Here is a 15,946-nt window from a genome sequence, read left to right as displayed (position 1 = left end):
TTCTTTTCCTCTCTGGAAGCTTAATTTCATAATGATACGTCTTTGGGCCTTTAATTCTTATTTTTTAATCCTTTTTGTTGTTTGGTGGGTACCTTAAACTGAAAGATTCACATCTCCTTTCATTTCTGGGAATTTTTCTTGCTTAGTTGCTTCAGTAATCTCTTCATTTTCACTATTATTTCTTTATGAAACTACTGTTGGCTGAATAATAGATCCCTCAGTTTGATTATCCTCATATTTCTTATTTTTGCTTTCAGTTTCGGGACATTTACTTGACTTTTGTCTTCTGACAAAAGCCTTACATTTCAGCATTGCATTTTTTGGTCTTTGTCAGGCTGCTGTAGGCTGTTTTCACATATCTGGTGATTCTTGGTTGACCCGTTCGAATTTAGGAACACAGCATTGGGCTTACTGGGCATTCTATTTATATTTCAGTGAGGCTTGTCAATAGATAGGTTTCACTTCAGAGTTAACAGGCATAGAAGTGGGCATTAAAGGATATGTCCAAATACCAGAGGATTACGTTAGTACTATTCATATATGGTAAGTTCAATGTGTTTAGAGAAGAACATGCAGGATTTTTTTGGCTGAAAGTTTATCAGGATGCTTTTGGTTACAGGCAACAAAATTGATTCAGACTGGTTCATAAAATAAAATGTTATCCTGTATTTCAAGAAGTTCAGAGGGGTTGACTCTAGGCACCATATAGTCAAATGGTTGAGTGCTGTCATCAAGGAAACATCTTTTCCTTTTCTCTCCTCTGTCATTCTCTTTCCTAGGCTTTGTATTTACAGTGGCTTTCATTATGGTTGCTGGATGGCTATAGCAGTTCTAGGTATCACATCTGGATCTGGTTATATCTAAAAGAAGAAGAGATTGTCCTTTACTTCTTTTTTAGGAGCCAGGAAGCTTTGCAGAATTCTTAGCAGATTTCCTCTCATATTGCTAGCCAGAATCGATCAGTTCATGCTCATTCCTAAATCATTCACTGGCAAGGGGAATGAGTTTAGTGTAGTTTGCCAGAACTCATCAGGATCTACCTCTGGAGCTTGTGAATGAGGTTCCATATAGGGTAGGAGCAGATACCTAATAAAAATCAGAGTTCTTTCAGAGAAATTAAGATGAGAGATGGATGCTGGTGGGTCACCCACAGTCTTCTGCATGAGGGTAAATGCCTGACTGTCCAAATTTCTACCACTAGGGTGGCACGTGACAGGTTTATGTGCAGATTTCACTTTATTTGCTCCCTTCTCAACCTTACTTCCTTTCTGTCCATTATCATCATACTAGCCTCTTTAGCTGCCATTCCCTTCTTGTATAGTCTAGGCCTGTGGCTTTCTCTGCTCAGTTTCATTAGTCCAAGACACTTTTAATCATTTTTTCACCTTCCAGAAATGTGTTGCTCTTGTTCATTCACTAATGCCTTTCATTTGTTGCTTCATATTCATATTATATTTGAGCACATAAAAAAGCAGAAGACAATATAATAAACTCCCATGTATTCAGTATCAACAGTTATCAATTCATAGCCAGTTCTGTTTCACCTATACTCCCACCCATTCTCCTACTATTCTCCCCCACCCCTACCACATTAGTTTGAAGCCTTTTACTTCTCTTTTAACGTGAAAGGAGATCATGTAGATGCTCAGGTTGCCATCTTGAATTAAGTCTAGTAGAATGTTTTGAGACTTAAAAATGACTCAGGGTAAAGAGACATACAGCCTTGAACTCTGAGTTGTATTTTCTGTTGCTAGACAACTAAATTTTATATATTCAAACACTACAATTGTGCCAAATCAAAGATACAGCTTCTATATTATTGTGACATACTGAGAGAAGAAGGTAATCACATTCAGCATTACACTATAGCATGTTAAATGCTGATGATCGAAATCATTGAACCCTTTTCAGCCCTCATCTTATTTAAAATTTGGCATTTTAGTAGACTTCTTGCCTTACTGCTGTTAATACTTCTTTTCCCCTCTTTGCTTCAAAACCAAATCAACTACAGATCAATGAATGAAATTAAAAATCTCCAGTACCTACCTCGGACCAGTGAACCCCGTGAAGTCCTCTTTGAAGATAGGACAAGAGCTCATGCTGATCATGTAGGTCAGGGGTTTGACTGGCAGAGTACGGCTGCTGTTGGGGTTTTGAAAGCTGTACAGTTTGGTGAATGGTAAGTTAATGGAACTCAGCTGCAAGATTGGTTAATGTCTTAAGAAAATGTGGACTCAATTTGAAAGGTTGGGGACAGTTTTTAAAAAATTACGGTAAAATGCACATAAAATAAAATTAAAATCTTAACCATTTTTAAATGTACAGTTCAGTAATGTTAAGTATATTCATGTTGTTGTGAAACAGATCTCTAGAACTTTCTCATCTTGCAAAACTGTAACTCTGTACCCATTAATCAATAACTCCCTTTCTCCTCTCCCCTAGTTCCTGGTAAACATCATTCTACTTTCTGTTTCTATGAATTTGACTACTTTAAATACCTCATATAAGTGGAATCAAACAGTTGTTGTCTTTTTGTGATTGACTTATTTCAGTTAGCATGATATCCTCAAGGTTCATCCATATTGTACCATGTACACATGTACCATGTGTCATAATTTCCTTTTTAAGGCTGAATAGTATTCCATTATATGTATATGCCACATTTTGTTTGTCCGTTTATCTGTCAGTGGACACTTGGGTTGCTTCCACCTTTTGGCTGCTATGAACAAATATCTCTTCACGTCCATGCTTTCATTCTTTTGGATATATACCCAGAAGTGGAATTGCTAGATCATATGGTAATTTGTTTTTTAATTTGGGGAGGAACTGCTATACTGTTTTTCATAGAGGTTGCACCCTTTTACACTCAGTTGGGGCCCGGTTTAAACAAGGCTCAGAACATATTTAAAAACTGTATTTTACTTTGTTTTTATGCCTTCAGGGCCTTCAATATTACTGTAGAGTTTGATCTGACGTTAGAGTTTGATTGAATTATAGTTCAATCACAGGTTAAGTATTTCAAGTTAATGATCATTTAGCTTTTTTCCCCCTCTCTACTTTGAAAGCTGGAAGGTGTGACAGTTGTGTGGCTGAGATGTATTCTGTCCATTTCTTTCCATCCTGATAATGACATTATAGGGTGGCATGGAGATGGTGGGGCAAAGTGGTTAGAGGATTCAAATGCATCTAGTTTAGAATAAAACTGTTTTTAGTCATCGATGTTTTAGTTTTATAACAACTAATTTTAATTTTGAAAAAAAATGCTTTATTGGTGTTTTATTTTTTTTTAAATTGACTAAAGAAACAAATGTATACTTTGTCCTTAGGAGTTATGCATCTATTTCTTTGCTAGTATAGCAGTTCCAGGAACGGGAAGATTGAAATTTGTCACCTTTTCCCATTATGAGATGCTTGTTTCTAAAGCTTAATTTTGTTAATCTTAGGAGTGACCAACCTCGCATAACCAAAGATGTGATTTGTTTTCATGCTGAGGATTTTACTGATGTTGTACAGAGACTTCAGTTGGACCTTCATGAACCTCCAGTTTCCCAGGTAATAACGTTTGCTTTTTTATTTCTCTTTGAGTGAGATTTTGGAAATAAGTATCCGTACCTATTTAATTTTGCATTTTATCTTATAGTTGGATACATGGGATAGTGAATTTAATTTTATTACTATTAAAGGCTGTTTGTGGAGGGTGTTGAAAATCATTGAAACGGAGCTTCCCAAGCAGAATGCTTAAGATCCTTCAGTCTTTGGGATGCCAGGTGGGCCTGGGATGGTCAGAGGGCCCAGGATAACTCAGTTCTGGCCATGAGCAGTCTCAGCTGTTAATCCCATTGCCCTGCGTGTCCTCACCTGCAAAAGGTTGAAAGACACTGAAGGAGCAGACAAATGTTGCCCTTATGTGGGTCAAAGAATATTGATATTTAGTTGCATTTTGAAATACTTACTTAAATGATTCCCTAGGCCATCCTAATTTTAACCTGTACTTTTTTTACTAGAAATGTAGTAAAATATGAGGAAAAATGTGTCTCAAGAATTGTAGGAAATTTTAGAAAGTTGTATATCATACAGTGTTGTTTAGCTTTAATTTGATCCTACTGTTCTCCTGTGCTAATTATAATGTTTTATTTGACTGCATCTTTACATATTTTACTTTAAAATCTCATGCAACTTTTTTCCTCTCTTCAGTGTGTGCAGTGGGTGGATGAAGCGAAACTAAACCAAATGAGGCGGGAAGGCATTCGTTATGCTAGAATTCAGCTGTGCGACAATGATATCTACTTCATCCCTAGAAATGTCATTCATCAGTTCAAAACAGTGTCAGCAGTGTGCAGCTTAGCCTGGCATATAAGGCTTAAACAGTACCACCCTGTTGTGGAAGCCTCTCAAAACACAGAAAGCAGCTCTAACGTGGACTATGATTTAACTGGAAAGAGAGAATTAGAAGTTGACTCCCAGTGTGTGAGAATAAAAACTGAATCTGAGGAAACATGCACAGAGATGCAACTTTTGACAACTGCTTCATCATCCTTCCCACCTTCATCTGAACTTAATCTACAGCAAGATCAGATGACTCAGCCTATTCCAGTTTTAAAGGTGGAAAGTAGACTGGACTCTGACCAGCAACACAATCTACAGGAACATTCAAGCACTCCTGTGTGATATGTACATATTCAAACACATTTTTTAACTTTTTTAAATTTTGATGTGAAGTTATAGTTTTATAACTGGCTTAAGTTAAGTTTTATTGGAGAAATCTTGCCTATAATTCTATAAAGAGAAATGACATTCCACAAATGTCAAGCATATCTTTTTTACACAGATTATGCAAAGTTAAGAGTTGTATCTTATCCCGTTAGTACAGTATGTAATAGTGGGTCTGCTGCTACTTTCTGTTTTAAGGTGTGAGGTAACAATTCAATCTCTTCTTCAAATCAAAATGAGAATTCTCTGGAATAACAGATTCTTATTTGGTAAATAATTCACTTCCTTTCATTTTATCTTGCCTTGTCTCTTGCCATATTTGCTGTTTTTATGATAGAAGATCAGATTTATGGTTTAGTACTTGTGCTTTTATGGCACAGATTCAGTTTCTACAGTAAAAAATGGCATAGGTCGCAGGAAAGAATTCCTGCATCTTGTACATGGGCAAGTCAGTTATTTAGTTCCAACCATAAAGAACAGATAGTTTCTAAGGAATTCAGTGGCTCTCTGATTTCTTAACAAAAGAGAAAGCACAGCACTTTCTGATCCAAACTGTCTTTTTTTGTATCTGTTATTTAAAGCCCAGTGGATATTTCAATTAAAAATATCTAAAGATGAATAGTCCTTGGTCATTCATTCTCCATGGTTCATTAATCTCTTCTAGAATACATGGTAACTGTGGAAGATATTTTGGGTAAAATAGATAATGTTGACATGATACTCTATTGTTCTGCTTCCTAGCATCCTCACATTCTGTGTGGATACTTTTGCTTCCTAAACTGATCACGAGTATCAAACTTAGAGAATGATACCTATCTTTCAGATGAGGCTGCCATATTTTGTGCATGAAACTTAGGAAAAACTATTTTTGTCACTTGGCATCAACCTCTTCATCATAAAGATCTGTTGAGATACTTCAGTTCAGAGTTTCAACTGGTGAATACCTGGGTTTATTTATTATTACTCTGTGTTGCTACTGTCTAATAAAGAATATGGCACTAGACTTCATCCTAGAGTTTCAGGTAGCCTAATCCTTATTAGTGCCTGAGTATTTAACCATTTTTTTTCGAACAGGCACAGTTCATATAGCTAGTGTAGTCTTAACTTTCTATTATTTTAGAATGTTAATGGGATACACATTTCACTTTCTCTTAGTTAATAATACAATAGGCCTTTTGTTTATTAAAGGAAGAGTACTCCCCACACCTAAGACCAGATTCTTGTATCTACCTGGTTATAGTGCAATTTGGAGATTTTTTTTTCTGGAGGTTGAGATTTGGAATATTTACATTAACATAGGCAAAAAAAGATGCTGCTTTATTATGTCTGTCACCATGAAAACTTAGCTGCATCTTTTGAAATATCAAATATGAATTTTCTCTAAAATATTCTGAAATAGGTTAAATCTTATATAAATATTACTTTGTGCAATATTGTTGTGTAGTTAAATGCATATTAGCAAAGTATAGAGGTCACTGTGTAAACCGATAGAAAAGTAACCATCAGCAAATACTGCAGTGATTAGTTAGAATCTGTATTATTCCTTATATATATGTATATGTATGTATTCTCTGTTAAAAAGGATGAAGACAAATAGAGAAACATTTCAATGTAAACCATTTATGAATTGGAAATGATGTTGGTTTTAGTTATCTTTGTAAATAAGGTAATTAGAATGGTATGAACAGTAATGTGATTATTGCAGGGGTGTTTTAAAATCTTGGGTATAAATTTTAGGGTAAATTCTGGTTTATCAAGGCTAATTTTTAAGGGACCTGCCTTTGAGGGTGTTTTTTGTTATTTTGTTATTTTAGGGGGAAGGGGTTAATCACAAAGTATGTGGGTTTGGGTTATTTCTTATTTTTGTTTTTCTGTCCAGAAGAATTTCATAGAGCTTTACCAGGCTGTGCAAAGTAAAATTCTTCTCAGGCAACATTTGCTTTTTAAAATAATCATGAAGAACAAGGTTGTTAAAGCAAAAACTTTTAATTTTTTTTCTTGTCTTCCAAGATCCGATTTCCCCATCTCCCACTTGCCATCCAGCAGATGCCATCTGTCATCTAAGCTGGTCATTGCTAATAAACAAGGAGACTGTCTCCTGACAGCCATCACTGTGTATAATCACTCAGGAACCAGCGGATCTGCAAAGACCTACAATCAAAAGCAAATCCCCATTTTCTTTTTATAAAACATTCTACCCTCAACTCCAATATAACATATATTAAAAGAATATAAAAATGTTTAAAATCATGTACTAATAAATTCATTGTATGTTAGAATTGCAATAGAACTGAGAGAGAAACATTTAGCTAGTAATGTATCTGGAAACTGAATGTCTTATGTGAGTATTAGATTTTAATAGCATGCTTTAAAGACTGATGAATATAAAAGCGCAAGTTTTGAGTTTCTTACTTCTTTAAAGCTGTATCCTAGTTTAGTGATACAAATGATAGCAACTTTTCTAAAATCATTAAATTATTTGGTTTGGTGGAGTGAGGCATGGAACAATCTGGCGTCTTCTGACTTGTAAAGTAGTGATGGCAGTGAAGTTGTAACTGAAATGTAAGCTGATCTTCCTTTTTTGGTATGTTACCTGTTGTGCCAGCTCTTTGAGATTACTTGCAGAATGTGGCTATAAGTTTTAGTATTTTGTGGAGCAGAGGGATATTTTTTAAATGTGCTTATGGAAAGGACCCAGTAAATGAGTAAACTTAGTAACTAGAACGATTTTATGGTATTCACTAATCAGGAGAAAAGTCTTCCCCCTGCCCCAGAAGTCATTCTATAATTACCAAGATACACTAGGAGTAGGATTATGAAGTATCCCAAATTCATAAAGCAATAATAATAAAAACTACATATTTCTTTCCCCTCCAAAGTTTTTAACTCTTTAAAAATGAATTCCTAGGCTTAATTGTACTTCTAATTTGCTAATTTAGTACTTAGAATTTGTTTCACTGGTACTTTATTATTTTGAATTTAAAGACTTTTGAAAGGTACCCTTTCCCCTTAGAGATAGTTGGAATTACAGTAGACTAATATTAAAAGCTCTTGTAGGGGGAAAACGGGGCTTATCATATAAAATTATTTACTAAACCTTAGGAAAAGGTGTCTTGCATCAGTCTTAATAGGCATAAAGTTCATGCTTAATGACTGGAGAAACCTTTGCTTATTGCCTTTCCCTCTATAATTATCGTCTAGAATGAAAGCTAATTTAGGAACAAGATACCAAAATTCAAAAAACCCCTTAGTGCATGTATTCTTTATTATTATTAGTTCATTATTAGATCATTTATTTTCATCTATATTTGCCATTAAAAATTTATTTGCATTTATAGCTTTAGAATAATTGAGTTTGTGTCTGTAAATCTGTTTTATCATTGCTACAAGTTTTTTAAAAAAAACTTTCACTAGTACATGCCAGAGGTTCATATTTCTGCTAAGTATTATTTTTTAAAAAACAGGTTGTAGCTGTATTTATTGGTCATGCAGTAAGTAGAGGAAATGTACAAGACAGATGTTTTTCTTTAGCACATAAGGGACCTATCCTCATCCTGAAAGTTTGTTGCTTTAAAAGCAAGTATCTCTCCATAAATATTATGGCCTTCCATTTTCTTCATACATCTTTTAGGATTCACTTGTGCATGTAGTTGAGACCACTGTCTCTTAATATAGCACTTTTCAATTCTCTCTAAAGAAATACTTAATGTACTACTTCTATCACATGTTGTAAATTTTCATGTAATAGTGTTTTCTGTGACTAAACTCCATTTTGATTGGCAGCTAAGACTTTTTTTCCTGTGGCTTTAATTTATCTAAGAGGTCTTTGCATATAGATGAAATGTATAATTTGCCTGGCGGACTATTTGCGTTTTGTGGCCTTAGTTTGTTTATTGACATTAATGAGTGTTTTAAAAAGGTTTTTAATGAATAGTCTTAAATCTAAATTTGTGTGAATAATAATCCTTTTAACACAGTGCTTTTTTGTAGCTGTCTAAGTGTGTTAAATTGTTAAGCTATTTCTTTGTAAAATAGGACAATGGAATGCATAGAGTTTTTTTTTTCCTGTAAAGTATTTTTTTAATAAACAAAGTCTGATTTGTCCTTTACTGATGTTTCATGACAAAATGAATAGCACATGTGAATTCTAGCTACCTGGAACCTGTTTTTAAAGTATTTGTCCCTCCCTTCTCTGTCCCCTATTATTTTTTACTATTAGAGATTACAAAATTAGAAAATCTTGACTTTCCTAAAGAAAGTTCATAGATACTGGGGGAAAATTTCATCCATATTGAGAGGCAGTTAGTTTGAGGGAAGAAGAAAAACTATGCTTGGCATTTGTGGCAGTTAACTCCTCGCTGCATAAATTGATTTATGCCTATGAGAATAATCTTAAATTTTTGTTCTGGGGATGCCGATATTTTTGAAAGTACATGCATACAGTGTTAGTTAATGAAGGTGGTTTATAGACGTTTCAGATACCATTGATGTATTAAGTGACATAACTCACTGGATTTTTTCCTCATCAGTTTTTATTTGTGTGAACTCTTTAATTGAGGTACCTGTCCTAAGCACTGATAGCTCTTGTTTATGATTAGGAAAGGAAGAGGGAAGGAACGAATGTTTTTTGAGTAACTGTTGAGGGCCAGGTGCTTTTTATGAAGGTAGCTCATTTAATTCTCACAGCCTTGAGTAGGAAGGTAACAATACAATCTCCATAATACAAGTGAGAAAACAGGCTTGTTAGGTTGAATAAATTACCCGAAATCACATAGCTTTTAGTGGGAGCAGGGATTTGAATGCAGTTCTGGGTTCAAAGCCCACACTTTGCTCAGTGAGAGCCTTACCTGATTTCAGTTCTTCCAGGAACTCCCCCCAAGGCCTCTTTGTGTGCTAAGCAATGAAGTAAAATGTTTAATTAGTGTTATTTACGTCTTAAAGCAAATATTTAGATATACAAAAAATGACTTTTTCATTTTTCCAGTGTTGTTTTTGTTTTTGTGTGTGTGTGTGTGTTTTAAAGTCAGCCATTTGTGTTGAAACCAAACAGAATTGTCATGTTCAGCTCTAAGGATGGGAAAAGCTGTCAAGAAGCAAAAGCAGAAAGGAAACCACTGCCAATGTGTGGAATATAAAAATCAAGCCTGGGTGAAATAATTTTAAATTAGTTCTATGGGAGTTACTTTTATCTTAGTCGATTTTCCTCATCGGTAAAACGGGGATAATAACTTCCACCTTATGTCGATTTGGTAGATAATCAAAAATAATGATGTAAAACATTTAGAACTGCATTTAGGCTTTCTGCAGTGGTCTAATCGTTATCTCATTAGCTTTAACTGACCCAAATGCTACAGTGCTGGGCAAGCAAGGTCAATGCTTCAAGTGAGGTGAGAATGGCCGTTAGGGGTGTTCCAGTAATGGCCACAAAAGTATAGAGGAGGAAAGAGGCCTAAAACCTTCTTAATGTATCTTTAAATATTCATTTGAGGTCGCTACCGTTCCTTTCTCCTGACCTCTATCAGCCTGCTTGAATTTTTAACCTAGAAACAGTTCTTCCCGCCGCTACCTTCCCCTACCCTAATTTGGGAAAGTGTCCTGGAACCTGCCCCCCAAGCCTTGGCCCTCTTCTTCCTTTACCCTTGAGCACCCAGAAGGCTTAAGTCCCAGAGCTGCTGAGGGACGGGAGAGGAAAGGAATTAATAAGGCGCAGCCTGCCAGGACTTTCGTCCCAGGACGGCATAAATTCATGAAAACATTCGTTCATTAAGCAAAGGTTGAGAACCTGTGTGCCAGGCTCCTGCCAGGCCCTAGTCTCTGACCTCATGGAGTCTCCAGCCCATTGAGGAAGACCGATAGGATATAATGAAGCACAAAGAAACAGAAAACACAAGGAAAGATAAGCGTTGCAAAGAAATGAACGGGGAACTATTGGAATATCTGGACCGACCTCCTTTAGATGAAGGGCTGGGAAAGTCATTTGTGAGAAAGTGACCTGAAAGGTGATCTGGGGGAGCTGCTCTTGGCCTTGATCTCCGTGTAGCTCCCCAGCCTCTCGGTCCCGAAGCCTGGCGGAGGCTCGGCGGGAAGGCCCCGGGCCGGGGGCGGAGCCAACTTCACAGCGAAACACGGAAAGCGGAAGCCGCGGCCCCGCTGCACCGTGGTCTGCGGAGCTGCTGTTGCTTAGCTCTCGGCCGGCTGAGTCACGGCCCTTCCAGGCCCGGCCTAGCGAGGACGCGTGCCCGCCGCCCCGAAGCAGCTGCTACCCGGGCCTTGGGACCTCTGCACTTGACTTTTTTCAGCGGAACAAAGCCGTTTGCCGTTGCCGTAGCGACTGGCAGCCTAGCTAATACCGCCTTCACTTTCTATCCCCCTCCTTTCCTAGCTCATTCTTTGCTTATTTTAGGGTCTGTCCGATGACCCTATAGGTCGGGCTTGGAGGGCGCCGGCTCTCTGGCAACAGACTGCCCTCCTCTGGGCGCTGGGCGGCCGGCTGCCTCCGAGGCTGGGGCGGCCTCCGCAGTCTCCATGGTAACGGCCCAGACGGCGTCTCCGCCTCGGGGGGAAGATGAGGCCTGCGTGGCCCGCCGCCTCGCCCCCGGCCTCATGGCCGGGCCGGGGCCACTGAGGAGGAAGGTCCCGGCCACCGGACTGCGGGGCAGCGTGCACCAGGTGAGAGCAGGACTCCTGGGAGCGGAGGAGGTGGGGTGCAGGTCAACTCCAGCGACCTCCCCTCCTCTCCCAGTTCCCTGCATCCCTGAACACACTCGCACAAAATTTCGCAGAGAGGCTTCTCCGGTCGCCACTGCGCCAGAGTTTTTTTGGTATGCTTTTGTTTTTTTCCCTGGCAAACAGCAGGGGAACGAGACGGTCAGCAGCGCATGGAGAGGCTGAGAGAAGCGTTTTCTGAGTTCTACCCAAACTGGGAGAGTACCTTTCAGCAACTGGACTCACTGACTGGTTTTCCTTCATTTTCAGTGAAATCCCATTCTCTGGCTGGAGACACAGATGGCCTCAAATGAGAGAGATGCTATATCGTGGTACCAAAAGAAGGTAATATCAATGTATTTTTATTTGTAAAGCATGCTTCCTGCAAAAAGGTCCCACAAAGAATACCTATCATGTTAGTTTTCCCTGAGCTTGGTAGTGCAGGTATTCTTACATGATATCTCTCAACATAAATGGAAAAACTGATGGACAAGGTCATTAGGTCTTTTGAACTCAGTTCTAGGTCCCCGAATAAGATTTTCAACCTCCCATCTCCAGGCTGCATTCACAGTGTCACAGCAATGCTTTGAGAGTTTGCTTCTAATCAAACTGCTGCTTTTTCAGGCATAAAACTTTATCTGCACAGCTCAGATTGGTACTGTCAATTTTAATGAGCTGTCCATTACCTTTTATTTCTCTAGTTTCCTACTGATGTTTTTCTTAAGTGGAAGTATCTTTTAAGGTGATATTTAATTTGAAATATTTTGGACATTGCTTTTCAACTTACTTTTAGATCCAGCTAACTTGAATTTTGAAGGAAATAGTCCTAGGAAATAATAATTTATTCTAGCCTCAGAGAAGCACAGAAATTTCCCAGGTATCATATGGATACTTAATAGTTTCATGACTTTTGTGAGACTTGACTGAAATAAAAGGATTTCCTTTGCATCACTTAAATAGCCTGCTTCCTATTTCAGATTGGAGCATATGATCAGCAGATATGGGAAAAGTCAATCGAACAGACTCAGATTAAGGTAAATTGATTTCTTTGGTTTTTTCGCTTTGTTTTACTGCTTTAATATGAAGAGTGAATTGTATTTACTTTTTAAAAATTCTGCACTTATCCACGAAATATGGCGTTCTTTGTTCTTTGAAGTGAATAATGAAAACAACACTGCAAATGGGATGATAAATGACAATTGACATTTGGCCTCTGTATCAGGGAAATAGAAAGGGGTGGTTGGTCTATGATGAATTTGAAAGCAAATGTCCCATATAAATGGGGCTATGGCTAACTCTGGCGGTAGAGTTAGTTGTGGTAACACAGGCCCAGTATTGCCACAGCTTCAGGGTTCTCAAGAGAAGCTGTGAATATGCATTTTTATGTGAAATATCCAGGTTTTTTAGAGCATCTCCTCCTCCTCCTTCCCCCCTCTACTTCCTATTCTCCCCCTCCCTCTCCTCCCCCCTCCTCCCCTATCTCCTCTTCCTCTTTTTCTTCCCTGCAAGTCAAATAAAATCCATTTGTTGCCTGAATCTCTTTTTCAATTACTGGTTTAGAGTATGGGCCTAAGTATTTCAGGTTCTTAAACTTTTTTCTACACTGCTTTTGGAACTGAGCAGATTCTTGGAGTTATTGCATGCTAGCCAGGCAACCAAAAATTGATGTGTAATTCAGAATGCCAGGTTATTAATTTATAATAGGGGAGGGGAGGGTTAAATAATCTAATGTTCCAAAATCAAGGTTGTGGGATCAACATGTTTGGGGGGGGATGCAAATTAGTCATGGAAAGGTTGCTTGGTAGCCAAATGTAATTGCCTAGTCTTGAGAGATGGGGAAAATCCTAAAGAGCATCCTGCCCTTACAGAATGTCTCTCTATTGACATTAATACTTAGATCTACAGATTCCAGGGTCTTACCTCCTTGGAAAGTACTGAATAATGGCTGGCAGATTTTTGTTTTTGGACCTTTCTTTTTTAAAGATTTTTCCATAGACCCTCTATTAACATTAAAAAAAAATGTATGTATGGGTGTAATACAACTTAATAGTTCTATTTATCTCCAAGTCAGATTGATTGGACTGGGATGTTTAAATCTCGGGTGAAATACTTTTAGGGCAAATTCTTTTTGTAAGCCACTCAATTAGAAAGTTGTTTGAACTGCATGGTACTTGGCTAGCTTTTCATAATTTTGTACAGTCCTTGACGTTTTATATTAATAGGAGATGGGATTAGGATGAATAAATACCCCAATTTTATTTTGTAACTCTCTAAATCCTGTCCTGTTATTTTTTTGTGAGCTCTGAAAAGTATGGGTAGTAGTAAGTCTGGTGTAATGGAAAGAGCACAGAACTGGGCATTGGATCTCCTTTTGTGACCTCTGTCTAGCCTTGTGATCTTGAACAAGCACTGTAGTTTGTCTGGGTTTTGGTTTATTTATCCTTAAAAGGATTTTACTTCCTGCTATAGAATTTCATTACCTACCTCCTTCCCGTACCCAATTTAAATATTTCCTCAACCCTTATTTCCATGCCATTTTATACATACCTTCCTTTTGGTACACCATCTCCTGTGTTACTTGTTAACCTGTGTGTTTTCATGGACCTCAAGGGCAGGCATTGCATTTGTATCCCACTCTTAGAACATTCTGAGTCATACTAGGAACTCAGTGTTTCTGTATTTGATTAAACTCCAACTATTATGTATATTTTTATTCATTGTTTTCTCAAAAGGTAATCTATCTAATACCTCCTTAATGTATACTTTTTAATTTAGCAGTGGAAAGAATAAAATTAAAGAGAACTCTAAAAATTTACTGAGTTAATGTACCAAGGCCTCCCAGGTGCGAAGGATACAGTCAACAAGACACACATGGTTCTTGCCTTCATGAATTTTACAGTCTAATGGTAGTGGGAGAAAAGCCAAGTTATCTTTTTAAGTATGTTTAAGTCTTAGATGGAAGCTGACCAAAGTATAGGACACAAAGAAGTATTTAATGCAATTTAAAACAGATTACACAAATATACATGTTTTTGAAAACAAATTTAAAAAGAAAAGGAAAGAAAATTAAAAAAACAAAATGAATAACAATATTAACATCAGATCACAATACAATAAAATTAGAAATTACATAATAAAAATATAATTCAAAATTATAAAAAATATAAATTAAAAAAATCTTAACTTGGATCATGAAAAGTGGTAGGAACTGTTCTACAAACATTTACTGAGCTACTATGTTTAAGACATTTTGCTTGGTGCTGAGCACAGAAGTAGAACGCTTGTATAAGGGAAGATAAGTAGCCCAATCCGGTTGGGGTATAAGGTAAGCAGATGAGATGATAGGTCATAAATCAGTTTAGAGCTGAGCTGACTGCTTTACTAAGAACTTTAGATACTGTACTATATAAAATGAAAAAATTTGTATTGTTTTTAAGTAGAGGGAACACATCATATCTGTTTTTTTGAAGGATAGAAATAAAAACGTAGATATAACAAAATTTGTAGAATGCTTCCAAAATAATACTTGATGAAATTATATCACTCTAAATGTCTATATTAACAAAAAATGTCTAGATTGACTAGGAAGAAAGAGTTACAATGATTCAAGTTAACATACGAAGAATCTGAGAAATAAAACAATAATAAGTCAAAGTAAAGAAGGGGAAGAAATATCAAAAATAAAACTAAAACAGAGACTTCCCTGGTGGCACAGTGGTTAATAATCCGCCTGCCCATGTGGGGGACACGGGTTCGATCCCTGGTTGGAGAAGATCCCACATGCCCTGGAACAATGAAGCCCATGCGCCACAACTACTGAGCCTGCACTCTAGAGCCCGTGCGCCACAACTACTGAGCGCACGCACCGCAACTACTGAAGCCTGTGTGCTCTAGGGCCTGTGCTCCACAACAAGAGAAGCCACCGCAATGAGAAACCTGCACACTGCAAGGAAGAGTAGCCCCTGCTCACTGCGACTAGAGAAAGCCGCGCACAGCAACGAAGACCCAGCACAGCCAAAAAAAAAAACCCCAAAAAACAAAAAAACCTAAAACAGTGTTCATGTATTCTTCATTTAACAAATATTTGTTGAGCACTTACCTACCACGTGTCAGGCAGTAGGATGGGCACTATATCTATATAATGATGAGCAGAAACACTCAACATTTTTTGGAGCTTATGATAAAGTGGGAGACAAACAATAATAAAATTAATCCTACTAATGAATAAAAATTACTTTGTGATAAATGCTAAGAAGGAGAGCTACTATTTGCAAGCTATTATAACAGGGAAATGGACCTAGTCAAGGAGGTCAGAGAAGCCTTCCCTGAAGAACTGATGCTTCAAGTGAGATCTGAAGGATGAATAGCAGTTAATTAGGTCAAGAACAAATATACTTATCTGACAAAAACTCTTTCAGAAAGCAGAGGAGGAAGTATGCTTCCCAGCTCATCTTTTGAGACCAGTATTACCCTGATTCCAAAGCCAGACAAAGACAGCACAAGAAAATTTGTCATAACTGTACTACAAAGC

General features: G+C 37.5%; 3 protein-coding genes across 7 annotated transcripts in view; 2 read left to right on the top strand and 1 right to left on the bottom strand.

Moving 5' to 3' along the window:
- RSBN1 (round spermatid basic protein 1) overlaps window positions 1-8,819 on the top strand; it is a 43,052-nt gene extending 34,233 nt beyond the window's left edge. For both annotated transcript variants that reach the window (XM_027090942.1, XM_027090941.1), the window contains 3 exons: window positions 2,012-2,179; window positions 3,444-3,552; window positions 4,195-8,819. In XM_027090942.1, the coding sequence (XP_026946743.1) occupies window positions 2,012-2,179; window positions 3,444-3,552; window positions 4,195-4,668 (751 nt within the window). In that variant the 3' untranslated portion in view covers window positions 4,669-8,819. The remainder of the gene's footprint in view (window positions 1-2,011; window positions 2,180-3,443; window positions 3,553-4,194) is intronic.
- Window positions 6,750-11,462, bottom strand: LOC113611699 (uncharacterized). Its single transcript, XM_027091007.1, has 4 exons — window positions 11,169-11,462; window positions 10,658-10,969; window positions 9,558-9,603; window positions 6,750-6,861 (listed from the first exon to the last, which is right to left on the bottom strand). The coding sequence occupies exons 1-4, from the start codon at window positions 11,460-11,462 to the stop codon at window positions 6,836-6,838; spliced, it is 678 nt and encodes a 225-aa protein (XP_026946808.1). The 3' UTR covers window positions 6,750-6,835.
- PHTF1 (putative homeodomain transcription factor 1) overlaps window positions 10,930-15,946 on the top strand; it is a 66,282-nt gene continuing 61,265 nt past the window's right edge. For 3 of the 4 annotated variants that reach the window (XR_003429540.1, XM_027090944.1, XM_027090943.1), the window contains exons 1-3: window positions 10,930-11,379; window positions 11,686-11,760; window positions 12,393-12,449. Coding sequence is in view for 2 of the 4 variants with exons in the window: in XM_027090944.1 (XP_026946745.1) it covers window positions 11,716-11,760; window positions 12,393-12,449 (102 nt within the window). In the remaining 2 variants the exon portion in view is untranslated. Of the gene's footprint in view, window positions 11,380-11,685; window positions 11,761-12,392; window positions 12,450-15,946 lie in introns of those variants that run through there. The other variant, XM_027090945.1, reaches the window with a different exon arrangement.

Source organism: Aethalodelphis obliquidens, unplaced genomic scaffold (genome assembly GCF_003676395.1).
Source record: "Aethalodelphis obliquidens isolate GAN/ISIS:26980383/991018 unplaced genomic scaffold, ASM367639v1 scaffold70, whole genome shotgun sequence".
Classification (NCBI taxonomy): domain Eukaryota; kingdom Metazoa; phylum Chordata; class Mammalia; order Artiodactyla; family Delphinidae; genus Aethalodelphis; species Aethalodelphis obliquidens.
This window is presented reverse-complemented; position numbering and strand designations above follow the sequence as displayed.

Excerpts from the sequence above, each read along its gene's own strand:
- LOC113611699 (XM_027091007.1), bottom strand. The coding sequence starts at position 11,462 with ATGCAGGGAACTGGGAGAGGAGGGGAGGTCGCTGGAGTTGACCTGCAC. Across the intron at positions 9,604-10,657 it reads CAGCCCTTCATCTAAAGGAG|CACACAAAGAGGCCTTGGGG; the intron begins GTCGGTCCAGAT and ends TTCATTGCTTAG. Across the intron at positions 6,862-9,557 it reads CCTGGAAGAACTGAAATCAG|GTCTTTGCAGATCCGCTGGT; the intron begins GTAAGGCTCTCA and ends TTTTGATTGTAG.